Here is a 25,955-nt window from a genome sequence, read left to right on the forward strand (position 1 = left end):
GTGAGGTTTTAGTTACATCTTAATTTACTTTATTTCTTTACAAATTACAGATGCATTGAAAAATAAAACCAGTGAAGAGAAATGAGACGTTCGGAGCGGGGTTGGGGAGGGGAACAGGCTAGGAGCAGACAAGTCTGGTCACCATCATTCCTAGCCCTTGTCCTGCCCCAGCCAGTAGGGACTGGAAGATAACTAACTCAGCCACTCGCAATACCAAAGCCGAGTGGTGTCCTGGCAGGAGAGAAAGGTGCTTCAGCCATCTCTGCCTCAGCAACCCCCTGCTTGGAGAAGCAGCGTTTCTAGTGGTAACTCAGTGGGGAAGTGGGCTGGCTCTCACTGTGAGGTATTGCAAGTTGATGACCAGGCTCCCTACAGAACCATCCGTGTTGGGGCTTCTTCAGCAGGAAAGGAGGCTGATACCTCTCCTAGGTCTTAATATACTTTGCAACTCAGTCCCAGGCTCCTTCATTTCTGATCATGTGCCTCTATTCACCAAGTGATCACCAGTGGTTGCAGGAGAAGCAGAGAGAAAGCTAATCATCAGCCACCCTCAGGAAATCTGCCTTGGCTCCTGACTTCCAGGTCCAGGAAGAACCTACCACTTTTCTCCACCTACATTCCACAGCTCTTATGCACCTGTATATTTTATCCCTAATATAGGAAGTTGATGACATTGAGCTGAATTAGTCCCCTGCCCTAATAACCCGGGAATCCCCACTCCTGCCTGTCTGCCTCTCTTCTTGGAGGCTGGTCCAAAATGACACATAATATTGCCAAGATCTGGGTGCCTCCAACCACCCCCCCCAACACCAAATCATATACAGTGAACTGAGAAACTACATTCATTACGACAGGATTAGCAGGAAAAGGAGGGTAAAGTGAGGGAATACGGACACCTTCCATCAGCAGGATATGACAGAGTGCTAGGATACTTGAGCCCAGAAAGAAGGTGTCTCCTTATGCCTTCCCCACCCCCCGAAGAGACTGAGGTCAGTTTACATGACTTATAAGATACGGAAGTGTCCCAATTTTTCTGCTGTCCTGGGATACTCTCTGGAAGCTGACCTGGGATCCTATGTCATTTATTCGTCTTCTCTAGCTCAGTAGTTGCCGAATCTCTTTGTGCATGTGACAGAGAAAGTCCACATAGGATGCTCCTCCATTCAGGCTCTTGTCTTCCACCAGGAAGTGCTTGAACAGCATCTCCAATTTGTCTTCCTGTTTCACCACAATAAGCTATGACCAGAACAAATAATCATGAAGCAAGGAGACATGCTCTGAAATCCTATTATCCAGTTACTTAGTGTCCCCCACTCACCCATCCCACCCCCTTTCCAAGTAAGGACTAAACAAGGCAAGAAATCTAGGATTCAGTGTTACCTTCATGTACCGTGATCTCTGTGCCCTTAAATTATCAATGAGGCCTCGAACTTTCTTGGACAGTGGATTATCCAGAACTGGCAGAACATTCTGGAACACAAAATTCATTTATCCTTATCATAAGGTATTCTGAATTCAACCAAGATGGAACATATCATGTGTCATTTGAATCATGGAAACCTACAAAGCTACCCCCCTATAAGTGGGCAGCCAGGGGCTCGAACTGGGATCCTTGCACAGGTCCTTGTGCTTGGTACCATGCGCACTTAACCTGGTACGATACAGCCAGGTCCCCTAAAACATGGAAGCCTGGGAAGAATGACAGCATTCTACCTTTCTCCTTCAAGTGTTCCCTGATATTTAAAGGAGCTAGCACACTACTTTATGGCTCTTAATCATACTATAAAGTACATTCCCACGACCATATTCTCCTTGACTGTCTTACCAAGCCACTGGTGATCTGACTGAAGGAAGAGACACAGAAGAGGCTCTGGACAACACCCTGCTGAACACTGGCTCCCACCCAGAGGAAAAGATTGAGTCCATTCTCCAGCAGATATATATCCCCATTGCACAGACGCTCTTCAGATGCTCGAACTGCTGGTGGTTCAGTGGCATTTTCAATGGGAGACTTTGTCTAGACAAAAAGAAGGGGGTAAAAGGTTGCCAAGGATAATAAGATACATTTGCTGCCCACATCCTCACAACTCCCTCCCAAAAGCTAAGTTCCAGAGATCATCTCTTCTCTCTCTTTTTTTTTAATGTTTTTTTTTCATATGGCCCTTTGAATGTTTTCTTTTTTAAAAATATTTATTCATTTATTTATTCCCTTTTGTTTCCCTTGTTTTATTGTTATAGTTATTATTGCTGTTGATGTTGTCATTGTTGGATAGGACAGAGAGAAGTGGAGAGACGAGAGGAGACAGAGAGGGAGAGAAAGATAAGACACCGGCAGACTTGCTTCTTCGCCTGTGAAGTGACTCCCCTGCAGGTGGGGAGCTGGGGGCTTGAACCGGGATTCTTAGGCCAGTCCTTGCGCTTTGCGCCACCTGCGCTTAACCCACTGCACTACCGCCTGACTCCTGAGATCATTTCTTCTGGGGCCTCTCAACTCTAGGTGTGAAAATTACATCCGATTGTATAGGTATAAACAAAATCATTATGGGTCGGGGATACAGCACAGTGATTATGCAAAGAGCCTTTCATGCCTGAGGCACCAAAGGTCCCAGGTTCAATCCTCAGCACCACCATAAGCCAGAGCTGAGCAGTGCTCTGGTAAAATAAGTTAAATATAAATAAATAAAAGATAAAAGAAAAATTATCCATGACGGATGATAGAGGACCTAGTGGGGGTTGTATTGTTATATGGGAAACTGGGGAATGTTATGCATGTACAAACTATTGTATTTACTGTTGAATGTAAAACATTAATTCCCCAATCAAGAAATTAAAATAATTTAAAAAAAGAAAAATTATTAAAAAGAAAAAGTCACTAGTGTCAGAAACAGATAAATCGCCCCCCCCCCCTTTTAAAACATCTCCTTTTCAGTACATTGTTTGCCATTGCAACCCTTATTCGCACCAGTGGCAGGAGTCTAGGATAGAAGAAAACATTGGTCTCAGCCACATCCATGGAAGTAACCAGCTGTCGAACATAGGCACGGTCATCAGTAGTAACTTCAGCTCCAGGCTGCAGGACATCACTCTTCAACACACAATTTAGATAAACTGGAAGTAGCTTCATGCACTCAGGGAGGATCAACTGAGGGATTATCAAAATAAAGCCAATGATCACAAGAAATTCCTTCCAAATGAAAAAATCTATCTCAACAATTCCTCCACTGACATATTTGGCCCACCTGTCCTGCAGAGGAGGGACTGGCACAGTTCTTTCTGTAACAGGCCAGGATCTGGGCACACTGGGCTATAAGAGTGTCACGAACAGTCTTCAGAGGGCTGTTCAGGACTCCTCGGTACGCTGGATAAGAAAAGAAGGTAACAGTTACTGACTGGCCACCTTATCACATGTACCTTCCCACTACTGCACCTACACAAGAATGCTGATTTTCTTTTAAGATTTTATTTATTTATTCATGAAGAAGATAGGTGGAGAGAGAGACAGAGAGAGAGAAAGAACCAGACATCATTCGTACATGTGCTACTGGGGATTGAACTCACACTTGAGAGTTCAATGATATATCTACTGTGCCACCTCCCAGACCACTGCTGACTTTTTTTTTTTTTTGCCTCTAGGGTTATTGCTGGGGCTCAGTGCTTACACTATGAACCCACTGCTCCTGGAGGCCATTTTTCCCCCTTTTTAGTTGCCCTTGTTGTTATTATGTTGCCATTGCTGTTGTTGGCTAGGACAGAGAGAAATCGAGAGAGATGGGGGAAGAAAGAGGAGGGGAAGATGGGGGAGAGAAAGATAGACACCTTCAGACCTATTTCACTGTTTGTGAAGCGACCCCCCCCCCCCCGGTGGGGAGCCGGGGGCTCAAACTGGGATCTTTAAGCCGATCCTTGCGCTTTGCACCATGTGCACTTAACCTGCTGCACTACTGCCTGGCCCCTGATTTTTTTTTTTTTTAATGAATTAATTAACATGAGAGAGAGAGAAAGAGAGGAGAACTAAAGAACCAGAGCATCACTCTGGCATATGTGATGCCAGGGCTTGAACTCAGAACATCGTTCATACAAGCTGGGCACTCTACCCACTTTGCTAGCTTCCAGGCCACAGGAATGATGAACTGTTGACCATCCTGGACCTTCTGCCCAGTCCCACCCTGCCATGCCTATATCCTTACCAAACTTGGCCATGTAGTTGATGAGTGTGTCAGTCTCACAATTTCGGTACAGATCGGCCAGTTGAGTGCAACAGTTCAGGGACAGATTGTGGATGCGGAGACGTCGCTGCCCAGCACAGCTAGTGTAGAGCAGGGCACACTATAGGGGAAGGAGAAAAGTGGAACTCCTCTTTCACCAAAGTCCTCTGAATGACTGCCCCTTTGCTATGTTAGTAACTATAAGATGTGATCCATCCCTGGGCTCTTTAGGTCCCCTCTACATACCCCCTCCTTCCTTTTCCACAGTCTTTATATCCAGTGGAATGACACCGGACACTTCCTCCCCAGCCCCTGCTTCTGGCCTGATACCTGAAGGAGGGCTCCATTCTCTTCATTGAGCCGATCATCATGCTTGAACTCCACAGTCACCGTCTTTTCCCCATCCAACCCAGCCAGCTCCACATCTGTTGTATTGCTCATGTAGAAAGCCCCAAAGAAATCTACAGCACGGATACCTGGGGCCATATAGTCAGAGTCAGGGCTAAAAGTATGACAGGTGCCACATGCCTCCCTCCCAGTTTTAGTCCCCACCATGCTCTTCTCCAACTATTACTGACCAGTGCTTGTTCGGACCCGCATCACAGCGTCAAAACCAATGACTTTCTGTACATCTCGACGCAGGTCACTCAGGAACCGTTCCTGGTCATTCTCCACCTATAACCCCAGGCCCAGGGTCACATGTCTGACAATGTAATATCCTGAAGACATTCTATCTGCACCCCTCCAATTCTATAAGATTACAAAATTGTGGTAATAACAATGAAGATGATAATGACTTAGATGATAGTTTTTAAGTACTTATGTGACAGGTTATTTTAAGTGCTTTATGTATAGTTAATTGATGGTAAATCCTAATTAACAAGCATTAAAATTCCATTTTAAAGATGGAGAAGCAAAGGTAAAAAATAACTTATCCTAGTTTATATAGCTAGTAAATGGCAATGCTAGAATATTAACCTAGAACTGGTTCTAAGCCTCATGCTCCTGTTATACTTTCATAGTTCTCTTTTTGTATACTGTGCTATTATTTTCTAATACTATTCCTATCAGTGTAGAGGCATTTAAAAAGCTACTCCATGCCATACCTGAAAACAAGCATATTTGTAGACAGAGCCACCAGTGAGCTGGGGTACAACAGAGAGTGTGGCCACATCAACATATTGGTTAGGGAAGAGGAAGAGGTCTACACAGCAGCCTTGGGCCACACATTCTTTGGCCAGAGTCTGATAGGCACCTGTCTGAGGCTGGAACAGAGTCTGTGGGGGAAGAGAAGAAAATAATGATATAACCACCCTATTTGAGAAATGTATATGTAATATGGGATATTTAAATACTTAAAAGACTTGCGATCTGTCTTGTAGGAGTTTGCAACAATAGAATATCCTCTTTAATAAGGCTATCAATGGCTTTGGAATAAGATGGGGGTAGAGAGAGACAGGAGTAGTAAAGAAGGTTGGCAGTCATAGACAGGACATGTGCACATGGGAAGTTTTTAGTAAGCCACCTCAAAGAAGTTAAGAGCATGACACTGTAAAAGTTTTTCTCTGGAAAATAACCCCATCTCCAAATTCCACACCTTTTCCTTGTCTGTGTTGATCAACTTCCTGTCGTCTCTGTTCTTCAGCTTCCCAGGGGCCTCTGCAATGGGCAGGGAGGTATGGAAGAGAAACAACTTCCCTGCACACTCAGCAGCCTAGGAAAGAAGAGAAGACTATTTGTCCCTTCTTCCTTTGACTCATCCATTATTCATTTTCCCCCTTTCTTTGTCATGAATACAGTGACAACAGTGTTTGAAAAACTGAGGGGCCCTGGCAACGGCATATCTGGTGAAGTACACATATTACCAAGAACCCAGGTTATAGCCTCTGCCTGGGGTGGGCGTGGGGGGTTTGTTCACAAGTGGTGAAGTAGTGCTGCAGGTGTCTCTCTCCCTCTCTCTTCCCTCCTATTGCTGGGGCTCAAGGCCTGCACTACAAATCCACTGATCCTGGAGGCCCTTTTCTTCCCCCTTTTGTTGCCCTTGTTGTTTTATCATTGTTGTGGTAACTGTTGTTATTGTCATTGTTGCAGGATAGAACAGAGAGAAATTGAGAGAGGAGGGAAAGACAGAGGGTTCTCACCTGCAGACTGCTTCACCGCTTGTGAAGTGACCCCCCCCTTGCAGGTGGGGAGCCAGGGACTTGAACCGGGATCCTTGAGCCGGTCCTTGTGCTTCTTGCCTTGTGCACTTAACTCGCTGCACTACCACCCGACCCCATCTCTCATTTATTTTTAATGATTATTATTATTTTACTTCCAGAGTTATTGCTAGGATTCTGTGCCAGCACTACAAATCCATGGTTCCTGGAGGCCGTTTTTTCCATTTTTTATTGGATAGGATAGAGAGAAACTGAAAGAGATGGGGAAGATAGAGAGGGGGAGAGAAACAGTGATAACCCTGAAGAGGGGAAAGAAAAAGATATAGCAAGGTGAAGAGAAAGATAGACACCTACATACCTGCTTCACTACTTGTGAAGTGACCCCCCCTGCAGGTAGGGAACCAGGGGCTCAAACCAACATCCTTGTGTGGGTCCTTGTGCTTTGTACTATGTGCCATTAACTTGGTGTACTACTGCATGCCCCCCATCTTTGTCTCTATCCAATAAAACAGACAAATAAACAAATAAAAGCTGACTAACTGGATAGCAATCAATCCCTGAAGAAATGGGTTTTGTAACCCAGGGAGTAAGATGGGTAGAGGAAAGTATGACAAGAGGTCGCCGAAGATTCTAGACTTACCTTCAGAGCCTCCATCCCGGCCTGGATAACTGGGGCAAATACTGTCTCTGTCTCCCTTGTGTCTACAAACATTTCTGGAATCTGATCCAATAAGCTGAACAGATAGATGAAAGGAGACAGTCAAAGTTGCTATCCAAATTCTTCAATTCCTCAAAGAGTCATATGGGCACCACACTCTGAAAACTCTTGAAGCGTAGCCGTTTGACTACTGACCCTTCTACTTAATTCAGTGGCCCAACCCCTGCCTTATCCCCCCAAGTCCTGCTCTTACCTGGTAATGACTGCTCGAGATTCATTGACATTGACCAGGAAGCCATCCAGCAGTGGCACAAACATGTCAGCTACATCAGAAACAACCATCATCTGAGGCTGGGCCAGTGAGCTCTTCACATTGTAGAAGTGGAGCACCTTATTATAGGTGACAAAACCCACACGGATTGCTGACTCTTCTGCTCCACCATCCCTATAGAAGGTGAAATTGTTACCCTGACTTGCCACCTTGTCCACCACCCACAACTTTATGATATCAGGTTTCATATGCTCCCTCCTGTTATCCAAAGGAAACTCCTTGACTTCTTAACTCTCACCTAGGTAGAAAGTCCAATAGTGACTTGAGCTCCTCACAGAGGAGTTTAACAAGACCACTCCTGATAGCATTGTAGGAGACATCAATCATGAAGATGAAGGCAGGAGGGCTGGGGAACTTATTATTCTGCAAAGGAAGGATATTTGGAGAAGGAGAGGGGTATTGACAACCAGGTCAGTGGACTAGAGAGAGAGGTAAACATCAAAGGGGACAACAAAGGGGTGAAGGAAATGATCACAGCGAGTCTTAGCTGTCTCATTATCCTCTGCCCACTGCTGCTCCCCATGCTACCTTCCCTCACCTTGCAGTAATCTACAGTAGCCAGAAATTCATAAGAGCCCAGGGACAGCTCAGGACGGTCATAAGCATCCACACGCTTGCCAGTATGATCCAGATGTTGAAAATATTGGGGGGGAACTGTGGAGAGAATGGCAGTGTGTTACTCAAAGGTCCACTCTCAGTAAGTCTGGCCCTGGCTGAACTCATTTTTGTACCCCATGTCCCCATATGTACCCCACTTCCTTAACTTGTGAACAATAGAGCCTCACCTACCTCACTAGAAAGAGAACAAAAATGCAATCCAGACCTTCCCCCCAATCCCAGCCTCTGTGAATATACCATCATTGACACAACTGCAAAAGCAGCACTGGAAGCGCCGTCCTCCCTCAATGAATTGCATGAAGGGGCACATATATGCTTTGCATCGATTGCAGCGCAAAGGTCCAGATTCCCCATGGTCAACGACATACAGAGAAGCCTAAGGAACAAAAGAGAGGGGACCTAGTCACAGAAGGAAGCTATCGTGGATTAAGACATAACATATGAAGAGGAACAACCTGGAGGGAAAAGGGCATAAGCCAGATGTTTTTCCTGGGGAGGGAGTACAGTGAAAGGGAATAAGGGCAAATGAAGAGGGTAACAGTCACAGGAAGTCCCTAAAAATTTAGACTCTACAGTTCCATGGTCTTGGAGGTGGTGCACTGGATAAAGCATTAGATTCTCAAGCATGAGGTCCTAAGTTCAACCCCCGCCAGCACATGTACCAGAGTGATATCTAGTTCTTTCTCTCCTATCTTTCTCATTAGTAAATACATAAAAATAAAAAATAAAAGATTCTACATTTCCTTTCTGACTCCTTATTCTTTATCCTTTTTTAAAAAAAAAACAAAAAACATCAGGAGTCCGGTGGTAGCACAGCGGCGGGTTAAGTGCACATGGCACGAAGTGCAAGGACCGGCCTAAGGATCCCGGTTTGAGCCCCCAGCTCCCCACCTGCAGAGGAGTCACTTCACAGGCGGTGAAGCAGGTCTGCAGGTGTCTATCTTTCTCTCCCCCTCTGTCATCCCCTCCTTTCTCCATTTCTCTCTGTCCTATCTAACAACAATGATATCATCAACAACAACAACAATAATAACTACAATAAAAAAGCAAGGACAACAAAAGGGAAAATAAATAAATATAAAATTAAAAAAAAAAAAACATCAAGCCCCCGGCTCCCCACCTGCAGAGGAGTCGCTTCATAAGCAGTGAAGCAGGTTTTCAAGTGCCTATCTTTCTCTTCCCCTGTCTTCCCCTCCTCTCTCGATTTCTCTCTGTCCTATCCAACAACGATGACAACAATAATAACTACAACAATAAAAAACAAGGACAAAAAAAAGGGAATAAATAAATATAAAAATAGTAATAATAAAGTAACATTAAAAATTTTTATTTGTTACTTTTGGAGACAGGAACTGAGAGGGGAGAGGGAGAGAAAGATACCTGCAGCACTGACTCACCACTCATGAAGCTTTCTCCCTGTAGGTGGGGACTTAGGGCTTGAACCTACATCCTTGCACATGGTAAAGTGTGCACTTTACCAGGTAAGTCACAACCTGGCCCCAAGTCTATACTTTTTTTTTTTAATGCTTTTAAAAAAATAGTTATTTATTTATTTATTTATTTATTTATTTATTTATTTCCTTTTAGTTGCCCTTGTTTTTATTGTTGTTGTAGTTATTGTTGTTGATGTCATTCATCGTTGTTGGATAGGACAGAGAGAAATGGAGAGAGGAGGGGAGACAGAGCAGGGGAGAGAAAGATATAGACAACTGCAGACCTGCTTTACTGCCTGTGAAGTGACTCTCCTGCAGGTGGGGATCCAGGGGCTCCAACCGAGATCCTCACGCTGGTCCTTGTGCTTTGCGCCACATGCACTTAACCCACTGTGCTACTGCCCGACTCCCCCAAGTCTATACTTTTAAGTTCAATACTCTAGCCACTGGGCTACCTTCCAAGCAGCAATTTATTAATTTTTATGGGGGTGGGGGGTATAAAGGGCATGCCAGAGCACCATTCAGCTCTGGTGTATCATGGTACTAGAGATTGAATGTTGGGTCTCTATCACATATCCTGTACCTCTCAGAATATTACTTCTTTTTTTTTTTTAAAGACTTTTTTTTAATATTTATTTATTTATTTACTAGATAGAGATAGCCAGAAATTGAGAGGGGAGGGGGGTGTTAGGAAGGGAGAGAGACAGACACCTGCAGCCCTGCTTCACCACTCGCAAAGCTTTCCCCCTGCAGGTGGGGACCAGGGGCTCCAACCTGGGTCCTTGCATACTGTAACATGTGCGCTGAACCAGGTGCACCACCACCCAGCCCCAGAATATTATTTCTTAAAAAAAAAAAAAAAGAAGAAGAAGAAGAAGAGGAAGAAGAAGAGGAAGAAGAGGGATAGTGAAACTGGCTCTGCCAAGTCAGGAGCTACCAAAGATATATGAGAAATCTGAAGGTGAGGTGGAGGAAGACAGCATAATGGTTAAGCAAAGAGACTCTCATGCCTGAGGTTTCCTGGATCCCAAGTCCCAGGTTCAATCCCCCATACCACTATAAACCAAAGCTGAGCAATGCTCTGGTAAAAAAAAAAAAAAAAAAACCTGAAGCTTGTTAGAATTTATTTCAGGCCCCATGTTGAATTCCCTTCATTCTTGATTTTGGCATCCTTCCCCAGTCAAGTATCTGTGACACTTGTCTCCCCCATGCAAGAGATCAGCAACCAAGTAGCTCATCATTCCCATTAAGATCCAGGAAAAGGGCAGGGGAGATAATATAATGGTTATACACAAAGACTCTAATGCCTGAAGCTCAGAGGCTGAGGTCACAGATTCAAACCCCACACCCCACCCCTACCCTCCCACACACCCATAAGCCAGAGTTGAGCAGTGCTATGGAGGGGGGGGAGAAGAGAAAAACTCTAAGCAAGGCAGAAAAGGAGGGTATAAAGTAAACCTTGAGCTTCCAGTTAGAGAAATCTACCGTAAATTTAATAAGTTAGGCATGAACAGGATATCCTACTAAGGCTGGCAGAGCAGTTGTTTACATCTCTCTTTTGCTGCTAATTTCAGGTATTGAGGTAAAACCAGGGAAGGGGAAAAACTGGATGTTAATTTGATTTTTCCTTATCTATCTACTTTTCTAACAACTCTAGTCCATCTGGAATGATTAGGACAGCGTGTAAGAAAAACAAGACAGCAAGTGGCTCACCCAGTAGAGTGTTACACCTTATCATGTACAAGGACCTGGTTCAAACCCCAGGCCGTCATGAGAGTATGTGGTGGGGGGTGAGGAGAAGCTTTACAAGTAGTACTGCAATACCTCTCCTCTCTGTCTCATCCTCTAGAGCAAGGAAGAAAAAAAAAAAGCCACCAGGATAAGTACAGCTGTGTAGGCACTGAGCCCCAGTGATAAACCTAGTAGGGAAAAAAGAAAAATATAGAAGAAGTAGACTGACTTTTTTTCGGTAAAGATTTATTTATTTATGGGTGGGGGGAGGAGAACATATATGCCAGAGCATCACTCTGATACATCTGGCCACATGGGGACTGAATTCAGGACCTCATGTTTGCAAGTCCAACATTTATCCACTGCACCACTTTCCAGACTCCTGACATGCATGTAACATGTTCACTCAATCAGGTGTCCCACCACTCAGGCCCCCTGACATGCATCTAATAATGTGAAAATTACCATGCTACGAGAAGCTCTTGCATCCAGCTATTTCTACCCTTTGACTCTGTCCTTCCTCATTTCATATCATTAGTCCCTTCTATGAACTCTGCTCCCATTCAGCAATTTCTTGGGGTTTTGCTCTTTTCCTACCATCCCCGTCATGCATGGGATCTTGAATAAAAAGCTACTGAAGACTCTTTCCCATCCTATCCAAGCCATCTTTCACAACGGTATTAGAATCACACGTAAGATGACTTGTTCCCTCTCCCTTTGATTAAACTCTGGTTCCTTCTCTGACTTACCTCCTCTGGGGGCAATCTTGCCAGTGGCTTGATAACAGCTGCTAGGGGTACCTGAGCCTGCTTAGCCATATCAGATGTGCAAGGGATATTATAGGATGTGCATCGGATGTATCGGGGACTTGCATTCCCTAAAGGAGGAGACAGGAGACAAAGTCAGGTCATTAAATTCCTCCAAATGCCAGTTCTTCATCACTGATCTACCTGTGGGTCCCCACAAATGCATCAGCAAATGGTTGCCCCCACACATACCAGCCCTGCCCCCAAGGCCAATAATAAGACTGGTTTCTGATTAAAGACTTACAAAAACCCCCACTGTAAGCTGACATCTTGGAGAAAAAAAACCCACTGAGAAGAATCAATGTACTACTCACCTTGGTCTTTTACCAGGAAATTAGTAGTGACTAAGGGTGGCACCTGGCCTCGTACTCCAGTAACGAATGGCTCTGAACCCCGATTGTTCCTGTCATCCTCAATAACCTGAATCTGCAGGGAAGAAGTGAAATAAATGAGATGAAGAAACTAACAATTGCCCAAAGAATACCCCATGCACCAGGTCCACTTGCCTTCTGGTGATCATAAACAATGCTTATAATGCCAAAATTCTACTTTCAACAGCAAAATGATAGACAGGCAACAGTGAAAATGAGCTGCCTTACTAATCACCCCAACCCTCAATCAATGGTGGTCATCCCACTTCCTGGAAAGCTTAGGGTCTAATGACAAATCTTCAAACATCATCAGGTTCTACTCCCTTCCCCATCAAACTTTCCCCTCCCCTCCTGTCCCCAGAACACATTCTGGACCAAAGTAGGAAAACAAATGACAGTAACCATGTAAAAATGAAATCTACCTGGAATGAATCTATACTCAATAGATGGAGAAGAAACAAGGTGAGGAAAGGGTTAAACAGGTAGAAATGATTGGGTAAGGAGAGGAAGCAGATGGTGCTCCATTTTCAGGTAATCATCAGTGTGTAAATATGGGAGAACAGGATAAGTACCCAATCCTTACAGCTCAATCCTCAATTTCCCACATTTTGGCAAATCTGGCAAAGGAATGTCTTTTCAAAAGATCTTGCAAAGCTATAATCAGATCTTTTTTTACAAGTCAGTGACCTTTGGTCAGTTCCTTCAAGATAGATTTGGTAAAATTAAAAATTATAAAGGGAGATTAAGACTCCATATCATGTAGCAAGAAAAACTGATGGCAAGAAATGTATCAAACAGGGAGTCGGGCTGTAGCGCAGCGGGTTAAGTGCAGGTGGTGCAAAGCGCAAGCACGGGCATAAGGATCCCGGTTCGAACCCCGGCTCCCCACCTGCAGGGGTTCACTTCATAGGTGGTGAAGCAGGTCTGCAGATGTTTCTCTTTCTCTCCTCATCTCTGTCTACCCCTCCTCTCTCCCTTTCTCTCAGTCCTATCCAACAACGATGACAGCAATAACTACAACAATAAAACAAGGGCAACAAAAGGCAATAAATAAATATTTTTAAAAAAATTTAAAAACAATGTATCAAACAGTGACTTGGGAGGTGGCACAGTGGGTAAAGCACTGGACTCTCAAGCATGAGCTCCTGAGTTCAATATCTGGCATCACATGTGATGCTATGGCTCTCATTCTCTCATAAATCCATAAATAAGTCTTTTTGGGGGGAGTGGGGCGGTAGCGCAGCAGGTTAAGCGCACATGGCAGAAGTCTTATTTTTTTATTTTTTATATTTATTTATTTTCCCTTTTGTTGCCCTTGCTGTTTTTTATTATTGTTGTAGTTATTATTGTTGTTGTAACTGATGTCGTCGTTGTTAGGTAGGACAGAGAAAAATGGAGAGAGGAGGGGAAGGCAGAGAGGGGGAGAGAAAGATAGACACTTGCAGACTTGCTTCACTGCCTGTGAAGCGACTCCCCTGCAGGTGGGGAGCCAGGGGCTCGAACCGGGATCTTTACACCAGTTCTTAAGCTTTGCGCCTCATGCGCTTAAGCCACTGCACTACCACCCGACTCCCCAAACAAGTCTTTAACAAACAAAAAGAAAGAAATGTATCAAACGGATTCTCCAGATGAGAACGTGGTCCACACTCTTCCAAACCCATAGTCCCTTTCCCTGTAAGAAATGCCAGTATCTCAAATTTATATTAGTGCCCACCTACCCAAATGTTTCTCCACAATAAGCTGTAGACAAATCAAATCCAAAGTGGAAGGATCTACTAGTTACTTACCCTGTTCCATCACATGTCCCATGCAGGTTCCTGTAGGAGCCAGCAGGACTAAAACCAAAGTTTAACATGCCACCTACTCCTGTGCTTAGAACCTGACTTCTACTACCCCATACTTAAGATGCTGTAAATAGCTTGCTACTTCACCAGTACATGGTGACTTGAAGCATGCATATCCTTCTAGTTTGTAAAAGCAAGGACCTAGAAGGACTAAGGGAAGAGGATGGAGAGGGATGGATATGACGGATGAGGTGAAGACGAGGTCACGTGCATGCATGGGTGACACTAACACAGGGATGACACGCACACACCCTCGCCACCCCCTGCACTTACTGGACTAGGAATGGCATCAGGGTCTATTCTGTGCCTGGTTTTCTGCTGAGGAGGCAGCTCACTGAGTTGCTTTTTAGTGTTTAATAATAAAGGCAGCAGGGGGAATACAGGGAGGGAGACAAAAGAAGAAGCAGATGTTACTTCTCTCAACCCTAGTGAATTATATCAAACAAATGATCAGCTGAATGCCAGCTTATATTGCTGAAATCAGGCCCCCTCTAGATCAGGAATTCAAGCCCTTCTAGCCCAATAGAGAGGCTTTTATAACTTAAACTATGATGCAGAGCAGGCTGGGAGGTGGCCTACCGGATAAGTGCACATAGTACTATGCATAAAGACCCAGGTTCGAGCCGTTGCTCCCCACCTGCTGTGGGGATGCTTCACAAGAAGTGAAACAGGTCTACAGGTATCTCTCTTTCTCTCCCTATCTCCCACTCCCCTCTCAATTTCTCTGTCCTATAATAAAATAGAAAACAGACAGAAAACCTATGATGCAGAAAGATAAGAAGGGGCAAACAAGGGTTATATATAAAGGATTTGTCTGTGAAGCATCCTACCTGCAGGTGAGGAGGAATTGTATAGGAAACTTGTTATGAATGAATTAGAGGGATGTTCCCTCCAAAAGGCCAAGCCTTCCACCTAAAAACTGTAACTGTTCTTATAGTGGTCTGGGAGGTGGCACAGTGGATAAATCACTGGATTTTCAAGCATGAGGTCCTGGGTTCAATTCCTAGCAGCACGTGTACCAGAATGATGTCTGGTTCTTTTTCTCTCCCCTTCTTTCTCATTAATAAATAAATAAAATCTTTAAAAGTCTCCCCTCAGACACAATACACAATCAGACTTTCCTTTTTAAAGAGGGGAGAAAAAGGAAGTTGACTCCACTTAATTCTCTTTGGCTTCCTTTAGCCAAAAGGATCCTTCACCAGGGCAGGTCCCCAAAAGAAGAGGAAGAGAACAGAATGAAATATGACAATGGCTAGGCATGGTGAGGTAAACACTGCAGACAGAACTGTAAAGTTGCTTCCACTTGGGGAGTATAGTCTTAACCTCTATTGCAAATATGATAACGAAGGTCAGAAGACTCTGATGGTTCTAAGGGTGAGATTCACCCTCTTCCAGGAGAAGTAGCCTCTCCACATTGCCCTTTAGTAGATCACTTTTCCCCATCCACAAAACAGGAACCTAGTAAACAAAAGTACCAGAGGCTTTTCCCCAAAATACTATTCAGGAAAGAACAGAGAGAAAGCAATAAGGCTTTTTGTTCACATAACATCTAGTACCAGAGAATTCCTGGCTTTACCATTAAGACTGCTCCCCTACTAATAGATCTTAGAGGACAAGATCTGAACCCTTCCAGTATTCCACAGAAGGGCAGAGGACATGATATAATCACTATGTCCAGTAGTGACAGAACACAGTGCTCAGCCCAGAGCTGATCTGATGATCGTACTACTGACACTACTGGCTCACTGGCTTCTGTTCCTTTCCTGCCTAACTATGGAGAAAAAAACAATGCTAAGAAGAGTTCCGGGGCCTCAAGTTCTAGTTCAAAGAGGCAAAAGTCTATCTAGATCTTATGCCCACACAATGGACTTCAAAGGAAAAGAATGGAAACATGCTAGGCAAACATCTCATCTAGGCTGACTCATTTTTCTGGCAGCCACAGATTCCTTCCCCAGGACTTTATGAGTATCTACTTACGGGGCTCGGGATAGCATCAGGATCCAAGCGCTTAGGAGGCAGTGGTTGAGGAGGCCCTGGCTGACTGCCAAAATTGGGTGCTCCAGGGTAGGAACTTCCATAATTGGGCTGAGGGCCTTGAGCTGGTCCAAAGGAACCTGAGAGGTAAGAGTACAAGATAGAGAGACTGACAAATTCAGAATCCCCTCTCTAGCTGCTAAGCTCTCAGGGAAATGAGCAGACTCCTATAAATGTAGTAGTATGGGGTAAAGGGTGCTGGGAAGATAGCTCAGCAACAGAGCTCCCACCTTGCATGCATGAAGCTCTCTCTGGGTTAAATCCTCGGCACCATCTGGGAGCACCAAGGAGAACTCTATAGATGGTGGATGCAGTGCTTTTCTCTCTTTATCTACCACTCTATTTCTTCCTCATTGTAAGTTTTTTAAATTAAGCATAGGAGCTATATTATTGGAAAGACTATACTATCTGAATGAAAAAAGAGAATGTTTTATAAATCCCACACCCTAGTAATAACTGTCTGAAGATGTCCATCTGGTTTATCACTCAGAAACCAATACTAAAGGCAAAGGGAGAGACAAACAAACAAAAACACCACCCGAGGAAGTCGGGCAGTAGCGCAGTGGGTTAAGTACATGTGGTATGAAGTGCAAGGACCGGCCTAAGGATCCCGGTTCGAGCCCCCGGCTCCCCACCTGCAGGGGAGTCACTTCACAGGCGGTGAAGCAGGTCTGCAGGTGTCTATCTTTCTCTCCCCTCTCTCTCTGTCTTCCCCTCCTCTCTCCATTTCTCTCTGTCCTATCTAACAATGACAACATTAATAACTACAACTACAATAAAAAAACAAGGACAGGGAGTCCAGCTGTAGCGCAGCAGGTTAAGCGCAGGTGGCGCAAAGCACGAGGACCGGCATAAGGATCCCGGTTCGAACCCCGGCTCCCACCTGCAGGGGAGTCACTTCACAGGCGGTGAAGCAGGTCTGCAGGTGTCTGTCTTTCTCTCCTCCTCTCTGTCTTCCCCTCCTCTCTCCATTTCTCTCTGTCCTATCCAACAACGACAACAACAATAATAACTACAACAATAAAACAACAAGGGCAACAAAAGGGAATAAATAAATAAAATAAATATTAAAAAAAAAAACAACAAGGACAGGGCAAAAGGGGGAAAAGAAAACAACAACAACAAAAAAACACCTGAGTAGCTGGAGCCTTTGGCTACTAGACAGGCCTTGGAAATACTCACCATTTTGCTGTAGCTGATAGCCTGGCTGCGGGGAGGAGTGCATAGATGGTGGTGGTCCTGGGGGCCTATTCATCTGGTTGCCAGGAAGCAGAGTTTGAGGAGGTGAGGACACATGGTTGGGCTGGTTCACTGGTGGCCCCCCAAAACCCTGTCCAGGAAGTAGCGGACCAGTCATTGAAGGCATCCGAGGGCCCCCTGGAGTAGGGGGGATGAGGCTGGAGGCCTGTGGTGGGGCAGATCTCTGGGCAGGCTGGGTCCCAGGATGACCCTGGGCCTGGCTAAGGGGAGAAGCCTGACCCTGAGGATAGGAGCCATACAGACCGGAATTAAGAAAACTTCCTGAGGCTGAGGCCATCGATGTTGGTGGGCCTGAGAAGTAGAAGAAGTGGAGTCAGAACCCCAGTTATTCTGCCTGTTTGTTCAGTAACTCAGTTTCCTTTCCACAGAGAGGCATAAGATATCAGATGGGTTGAGATGTACCCCCAGAGTACCCCCAGGTTCCTCTCAGAAGAAAGGGATAGTAACATTCCTGTGGTCACAGCTACTTACCATAGCCCAGCCCTGAAGAGGGAGGAGCTGGGGCCACAGCACCACTAATCTGCATTCCAGCCAGCTGAGCTGTCACCTGTGCACTTGTCGGGGGAGGGCCATAGGGCTGAAGGACAGCAGGCTGGCTGACCACAGGGGCCACTGGGGCTGACCCAAATGTCTGAGACCCAGGGAACCTGTGAAGAGAATAAAGGCAGAGGTGACTATGTTATCATGTATCATCCCAGGTTTTTTTTTTTAATTTTATTTATTTTATTCCCTTTTGTTTCCCTTGCTGTTTTATTGTTGTAGTTATTGTTGTTATTGATGTCGCTCACTGTTGTTGGATAGGACAGAGAGAAATGGAGAGAGGAGGGGAAGACAGAGAGGGGGAGAGAAAGATAGACACCTGCAGACCTGCTTCACCGCCTGTGAAGCGACTCCCCTGCAGGTGGGGAGCCAGGGGCTCAAACCAGGATCCTTATGCTGGTCCTTGAGCTTCATGCCACGTGTGCTTAACCCGCTGAGCTACCGCCCAACTCCTTAGCATTCCCTTTTTAAAGACTTTATTTATAGGGCTGTAGAGATAGTATAATCGTTATGCAAAGACTTTCATGTTTGAGGCTGCAAAGTCCCAGATTCAATCCACTGCACCACAATAAGCCAAGAGCTGAGCAATGCTCTGTAAAAAAAAAAAAAAAAAACTAAATAAGGAGAGCTTCACAAGCAGTGAAACAGTGTTATAGGTGTCTCTTACTCTCTTCCTTTCATTTTAATTATTTTATTTTATTTTACTTTATTTTATTTGCTGCCAGGGTTATTGCTGGGACTTAATGCCAGCACTACAAATCTACAGCTCCTGATCGCCACATTTTCCATTTTATTGGGCAGGATAGACAGAAATTGAGAAAGGAAGAAAGATAGACACCTACAAACGTGGAGAGCGGAGGCTGGAGCCCGGGTCCTTGTGCATAGTACTATGTGTGTTCAACTGGTGAGTAACTGCCCAGCCATTCTTGCTCTTTTTCTATCTTCCCTTTCTCTTTCATTTTCTTTCTCTTTCCAAAAATTAATTAATTTAAAATTTTAAAATAAATATTTATTAACACAAGATAGAGAGTGAAAGAGAGAACCATGGAACATGCAATGGTGGGGATGGAACTCAGGATCTAATGCTTTCAGGTCCAACACTCTAGCCACTGTGTTACTTCATAAGCCACTAACATTCCCTTTTATCACTAATTGTTATTCCAATAAATAAACATATTGATTATGCATGTACAGCTATTGTATTTCACTGTCAACTGTAAACCATTAATCCCCCAATAAAATAAAATTTTAAAAATAAATAAACATACTGAGATTTACTTAAACACTTAACTATAGACATTTGGATTTTTCTAAATTTTTGCTTTTGTAATAGTGCTAAAAACATTTATGTATTTAACTTGTTTATATATGTTTCCCTAAGGCAATCTATGAGTGAAATTACTAGGTTATCATACATGCGTATCATTAACCATAACATAATTCAAATTACTTTCCCAAAGTAGTTGCATTAGTTTGCACTGGTCTCCAAGTTCCTATTATTCCATATCTTCAACAATAACTAGTATTTTCGGGGAAGCAATTACAGAAGCCAGACCTTCTACCTTCTGCAACCCACAATGACCCTGGGTCCATGCTCCCAGAGGGATAGAGAATGGGAAAGCTATCAGGGGAGGGGGTGGGATATGGAGATTGGGTGGTGGGAATTGTGTGGAGTTGTACCCCTCCTACCCTATGGTTTTGTTAATTAATCCTTTCTTAAATAAAAAAATAAAATTAAAAAAAAGGGACCTTAAAGAGCAAAATGCAACAAAAAAAATAATAACTAGTATTTTCAGGTTATCATTGTTATCTTCTTTTTTTTTTTTATAGTTACCAGGGTTATTGCTGGGGCTTGGTGCCAGCCTAACTACATTGTTCCCAGCTGACATTTTTTAAATAGAGGGTAAAAGACAGAGAAGGACAGAGATAAAGAGAAAAGGAGAAACACCAACAGTGTTTCATGAAGCTTCTCCCCTGCAGTAAGACTGCAACAATTATTGAAGATACAAGGAAAAAAAAAAAAAAAAAACACAAGATGGGGGAGATAGCATAATGGTTATGGAAAGATAATCTCATAACTGAGGTTTCTAAAGTCCCTGCTTCAGTCCTCAACAACACCATAAGCCAGAGCTGAGCAAGGGGGAAAGAGAGAGAGATACAACCTCACCAAAAAGAAAACATGCAAAAGAACCAAGGTGCTGAAACTGGCTAAGAATTCATCAGCAGTACCTATAACCTGGGGGGGGGGGGGGGGTAGAGGTGGTAGAAAGAAGAGCAAAAGAAGGGATCTAAAGAAAGCAGAGAAGAAAAAAGGAAATAAACCCTCATACATCATTAATCCTTCCAGGTTATCAGATCAACTTTAGTTTGACCAAAGTACATACCTCTGCATCTGAACAGTGGAGCTTGGCCCATTCTGTACATCTCCTTGGTCAAACTGGCCATATGCGGCCTGGCCACAAGGGGCCTGTGTTGTTGAACCTGGAGGTGCCCCGGAAGGAGGTGGGGCTCTTGAGACACCTGAGGGTAAAGGACAGAAACTAAGAGTTAGGAAATAACTTTCTTCTCTACCCTAAGCACATGGCCTCCTCAAAAGGTAATTCTTTTATTTCAAGGCAGAGAGACAGAGAGAAAGTTAAGAGACCACAGCAATGAAGCTTCCTTCAGCGCAGTGGGGGCTGGGCTCAAACTTGGGTTATGCACGTGACAAAGCAGCACGCCACCCAAGTAAGCTATGTCACCAGCCCAAAATCTGAGCATAAATGAAAAAGGCAGCACAGAGGGATGGCCAAGTAATTTAATTTAACTAGATTGCTTAAAAAGAAAGGAAAGAAGAAAAAAAGGAATCTCTTAAGATTACTCTGCCAACCTTTTCATATATTCTACTTATCCTACCCATCTTCTTTTCATCCATGTCTAAGTGTGTATGCTCCCAATTGCATATGGCTGAATAACGTGTTTCCTAGGTTGGTGGCTTTGTTCCTGCCCAAGAGTTTAGTCTGAACAGTGTGACTTTCCACTACAGCTGCCACCCATATTTTCTTTCTCCTTTCTTTGTTTCTTTTTTTCATTCTTTCTTTCTTTCATTCTTTTTAACCACAACACTACTCTAGTTTATGGTGGTGCAGGAGATTGAACCTGGAATTTTGGAGGCTCAGGCGTAAGAGTATCTTTGCGGGAGTCGGGCGGTAGCATAGTGGGTTAAGAGCACATGGCGCAAAGCACAAGGACTGGCATAAGGATCCCAGTTCGAGCCCCAAGCTCCCCACCTGCAGGGGAGTCATTTCACAGGTGGTCAAGCAGGTCTGTAGGTGTCTGTCTTTCTCTTCCCCTCTCTGTCTTCTCCTCCTCTCTCCGTTTCTCTCTGTCCTAACAACGACGACATCAATAACAACAGCAATAATAACTACAACAACAATGAAAAAACAAGGGCAACAAAAAGGGAAAATAAATATTAAAAAATAATTTTAAAAAGAGTATCTTTGCATAACCATTATGCTATCTACCCCCTTCTCCCCAGGAGCTGCCACATGTCTTCGTAAGGCCCTATTCTATCTTTTCCACTTATCAGCGCTGCCAAAAGCTGCTTCTACTATTCTCAGCCATCCTTTCTACATGCTATCCCCACAGTTCTTTATACATGAAATATAGGAAGAAAGCAATTAGTTGCTTGGTGTATCACTTTGAAAATGTTTCTGGGAGTTGGGCAGAAGCGCGGCGGGTTAAGTGCATGTGGCAAAGCACAAGCACTGGCATAAGGATCCCGGTTCGAGCCCCTGGCTCCCCACCTACAACAACAATTTTTAAAAAGGGCAACAAAAGGGGAAATAAATAAATATAAAAAATTGTTTAAAATGTAAAAAAAAAAAAACTTTCATGCCTGAGGCTCCAAATGTCTCAGGTTTAATCCATAAAACCACCATAAGCCAGAACTAAAAATGCTCTGGCAAAAATAAAATAAATAGGGTGGGGGGATAGCATAAGGATGGGAGAGTAGCATAATGGTTATGCAAAGAGGCTCTTTTGCCTGAGGCTTCAAAGTCCCAGGATCAATCCCCTGTACTACACCATAAACCAGAGCTGAGCAGTGCTCTGGGAGAGGGGAAAAAAAACAAGAAAAGAAATAAATAAATAGAATCATTATCATCAGGTAAAATTAAGAGACCTAATCTTAACACTTCATAGAATTTGTTTTAGAAGTTTAAACATTAACCATTCATTTCCAAATCATTTATTTATCTATTTATTAGTGAAGAATGATAGGCAGAGAGAAAAACCAGACATCACTCTGGGACATGTGGGATTGAATTCAGAGACCTCATGCTTGAGAGTCGAATGCTTTATCCACTGCGCCACTTCCTGGACTACCATTTCCAAAATCTTACTTATACTTTCTTGGTGCCTTCTTTCCCCATATCTCTTTGTTAACCAGGGTTCTAGCCCCTAGTCCCCACCTGGGGGGGAGGCTTCACAAGCAGTGAAGCAGTGCTGTAGCAGGTATCTCTCTTTCCCTCTATCTCCCCTTCCTCTCTCAATTTCTCTGTCCTATTGAAAGACAAAAATGAACATATCTGACAGTCACACAATAAAGTCATTTATTTAAAAAGAGAGAGTGGGGCCAGGTGATGGCACACCTGGCTAAGTGCACACATTACAATGCACAAGGACCCAGTATCAACCCCTGGCCCCCAGCTGCAGGGGGAAAGCTTCATGAGTGGTAAAGCAGGGCTACAGGTGTCTTTCTGCCTCTTTTCCTCTCTATCTTCCCTTCCCTCTCAATTTCTGTCTCTATCCAATAAATAAATTAAAAAATAAAATAAGATGAGAGTGCATAAAGTGTTTAGCGTACCCTAAATCCTCAGCTAACCTAACCAGCCTTTATCTAAAAAGTCCTTGTGGGGTGGGGGAATTAGCATAATAGTTTTGTAAAAGACTTTCATGTCTGAGGCTCCAAGGTCTCAGGTTCAATCCCAGGCACCACCATAAACCAGAGATAAGTTGTGCTCTGATCTTTCTCTGTGTCTTCCTCATTAAAATAAAAATAGTGAGCTAAGTGGATAAAGTCTTAGACTCTCAATCATGAGGTAGCAAGCTAGCTCCCTGGCATCACATGTGCCAGTGTGATGCTCTGGTTATCTCTCTTTCCCTCTCTCATATTAATAAATATGAAAAATAAATAAATAGAATAAGATAGCTCACTTTTAGGTAATGTGGGAACACACTCTACCATGCACAAGGACTCAGCTTTGAGCCCCTGCCCATCACATGGGAGCATGAGGTATAATGCTATGATGTCTTTTCTTCTCTCCCTTTTTATCTATACCCCTCTATCAGGAAAAAAAAAAAAAAAGAAGGAAAGAGAGAAAGAAAAAAAGAAAATAAGAGAAAATAAAAAGAAGAATGTGCCATGAGCAGTGAAATGAAGTCTCAATGAAGCTCTGGTGGCAAACTTTAAAAAAATGAAAAAGAAGGGGTTGGGTGGTAGCGTAGCGGGTTAAGTGCACATGGCACAAAGCATAAGTACCGGCAGAGGGATCCCTATTCGAGCCCCCAGCTCCCTACCTGCAGGGGAGTCGCTTCACAAGGGGTGAAACAGGTCTGCAGGTGTCTCTCTTTCTCTCCCCCTCTCTGTCTTCCCCTCCTCTCTTCATTTCTCTCTGTCCTATCCAACAACGAACGACATAAACAATAACAATAATAACCACAACAAGGCTACAACAAGGGCAACAAAAGGGGGAAAAAATGGCTTCTAGGAGCAATGGATTCGTGGTGTAGGCACTGAGCCCCAGCAATAACCCTGGAGGCAAAAAGAAAAAAAGAAAAAGAAACATGAACTGATAAAATAGGCACCAAATAACAGCCATTCAAATCCCCTAGTTTTCATCGAAGAACCAGCTCTCCAAGCTGCACAACCATTTATCAATAGAGCCATAGCCCAATGAGAGCCATTATTGATACCCACATTATTGAGGGAGACATTAGGGCAATGCAAAAAAAAAAAAAAAGGTCTAGGTTCTAAAAGAACTGTGACCACAACTCTTCCATCCAGTTGTGATTAATACAGCTAGTTGAGGCAGCGCAGGGTGATATCGAAAGGAAGGAAACTGACCTTAAAGGATGTGCCCTCACAAGATGTCTTAAGGCAAAAATGAAATCATCTTACATAAAAATAGAGAAAAACTGAATTCTCACAGGGCTCAGTTACAAAGCCAGACTCGGTCTTTAATCTGAGTCACCCAACTGAGTTAGGGCAATACAACCCACGCTGAAGATTTTGACTCCCCTCCTTAATCTAAGGGAAACTGGGACACATACCTGGAGGTGTCTGCTGATAGCCGGGTACTGGACCATTGTAGGTACTATAGGGAGTAGGGGGGACTGTGGACCCTGGTTGCCCACCATAGTTGTTGGACTGATGATACCCTGGGTAGACAGGTTGAGGCCGCCCAAATGGCGGCACAGGTGGAGCTGACTGGTTGACGTTCATTATGAGAGCATCCCCAACTTGGTATCACCTAGTAAATGAGAGAGAAGAAATTAAAGATGGTACACTAGGTATGTGTGAAAGCCTGTGTACGAGGCCCCAGCTCCCATCGCTAAAACCAGATATACTACAACAGAACAGTACTCTGGTCTCTCACTCATGAGGTAATTTTTCTTTCTGTTTTTTTCCTCCAGGTTATTCCTGGGGCTTGGTGCCTGCCCTATGAATCCACCATTTTCCTCATTTTTGTTGCCCTTGTTGTTGGACAAGACAGAGAGAAATCAAGAGGAGGGTAAAGACAGAGGGGTAGGCAGGATAGGCACCTGCAGACCTGCTTCACCACTTGTGAAGCAAACCCCCTGCAGGTGGGGAGCCAGAGGCTGCAATTGTGGCCCTCGTACTTTGCACCATGTGCGCTTAACCCGCTGTGACACCGCCCAGCCTCCCAGTTTTTTCCCCCCTTAGTCAACTATTTAGATAGCTGGAAGATTACCATGCATGGGCCCTAGGTTTGATTCCTGTTACCACCCAGGAGTAACAAGGAGAGTACCAAAGAAGTCTCATGGACACTACAGAATACTTTGGTTGCATCTCTCTCCCTCTCTCAAAGTATATAGGATCAAGACGTTAGACCAGAGAGGCTGCTTATCAGTGTCATACATGCCCTTGGTTCATTCCCCAGCATAAAAATCATCTTTCTAGAGGCCCAGGAAGTGGCATAATGGATAAAGGACTAGAATGAAGAACATGAGTACCACAGGTACCAGAGTGTTCGGGCTTCTCTCTCTCTGTCTCATTGTTACTCTGAACCCTGTACTTTATCACTGTCACTAAAGAGAAATTTCAAGTTCAGACAAGCCCACTGAGTGGAGCACTAGTCTCCATTCCCCAGTAATTTCCAGTGTCTAGTCACACTGGCATCTTGTGCTTCAACTACTATAACATTACAGACAAAGGAAACAATGTTCCCATTTTCCATTCATTAATTCTGGCATCCACTTATTCAAGAAACATTGAATATCTATTACTGTGTTAGTTATTTTTAATCCGTTAAGTTTCCTCCTCTTCAGCTGGTGAGACAGCATAATGGTCATACAAAAGACTTTCATGCCAGAGGCTCTGATATTCCAGGTTCAATCCGCTGCACCCCCATAATCCAGAGCTGAGTAGTGCTCTAGTAATAAAAATAAGCAATAAAACGAGAGAAAAGAATCCCTTCCTCTCAAAAAGACAAATTTCAGAGTAACAAGTTAGAGAAAGGGGCTGGGTGGTGGTTTACCTGGCTGAGCACACACATTATAGTGCACAAGGACCCAGGTTCAAGCCCCCGGTCCCCACCTGCAGGGGGACAGCTTCATGAATGGTGAAGCAGGGCTGCAGGTGTCTGTCTCTTTCCCTCTCTCTATTTCCTCCTTCCTCTCAATTTCTGATCGTCTCTATCCAATAAATAAATAAAGATAATTTAAAAATTAAAAAAAAAA

At 43.9% G+C, this 25,955-nt stretch overlaps 1 protein-coding gene across 3 annotated transcripts in view; it reads right to left on the reverse strand.

Annotated features, from left to right (window-relative positions):
* Nucleotides 1-6: 6 nt before the first annotated feature.
* Nucleotides 7-25,955, reverse strand: part of SEC24C (SEC24 homolog C, COPII coat complex component) — a 27,619-nt gene continuing 1,670 nt past the window's right edge. For 2 of the 3 annotated variants that reach the window (XM_060175335.1, XM_060175391.1), the window contains exons 2-24: nt 24,306-24,505; nt 20,375-20,510; nt 17,922-18,097; nt 17,373-17,741; nt 16,134-16,270; nt 14,430-14,498; nt 12,256-12,367; nt 11,885-12,012; nt 8,209-8,347; nt 7,892-8,007; nt 7,592-7,716; nt 7,276-7,467; nt 7,005-7,098; nt 5,803-5,919; nt 5,312-5,482; nt 4,784-4,880; nt 4,536-4,681; nt 4,188-4,326; nt 3,240-3,358; nt 2,963-3,142; nt 1,826-2,017; nt 1,381-1,470; nt 7-1,236 (exon numbers count right to left, since the gene is read on the reverse strand). In XM_060175335.1, the coding sequence (XP_060031318.1) occupies nt 1,096-1,236; nt 1,381-1,470; nt 1,826-2,017; nt 2,963-3,142; nt 3,240-3,358; nt 4,188-4,326; nt 4,536-4,681; nt 4,784-4,880; nt 5,312-5,482; nt 5,803-5,919; nt 7,005-7,098; nt 7,276-7,467; nt 7,592-7,716; nt 7,892-8,007; nt 8,209-8,347; nt 11,885-12,012; nt 12,256-12,367; nt 14,430-14,498; nt 16,134-16,270; nt 17,373-17,741; nt 17,922-18,097; nt 20,375-20,510; nt 24,306-24,477 (3,357 nt within the window). In that variant the 5' untranslated portion in view covers nt 24,478-24,505 and the 3' untranslated portion in view covers nt 7-1,095. The remainder of the gene's footprint in view (nt 1,237-1,380; nt 1,471-1,825; nt 2,018-2,962; nt 3,143-3,239; nt 3,359-4,187; nt 4,327-4,535; nt 4,682-4,783; nt 4,881-5,311; nt 5,483-5,802; nt 5,920-7,004; nt 7,099-7,275; nt 7,468-7,591; nt 7,717-7,891; nt 8,008-8,208; nt 8,348-11,884; nt 12,013-12,255; nt 12,368-14,429; nt 14,499-16,133; nt 16,271-17,372; nt 17,742-17,921; nt 18,098-20,374; nt 20,511-24,305; nt 24,506-25,955) is intronic. The other variant, XM_060175447.1, reaches the window with a different exon arrangement.

This window comes from Erinaceus europaeus, chromosome 1 (assembly GCF_950295315.1).
Source record: "Erinaceus europaeus chromosome 1, mEriEur2.1, whole genome shotgun sequence".
NCBI classification, from domain to species: domain Eukaryota; kingdom Metazoa; phylum Chordata; class Mammalia; order Eulipotyphla; family Erinaceidae; genus Erinaceus; species Erinaceus europaeus.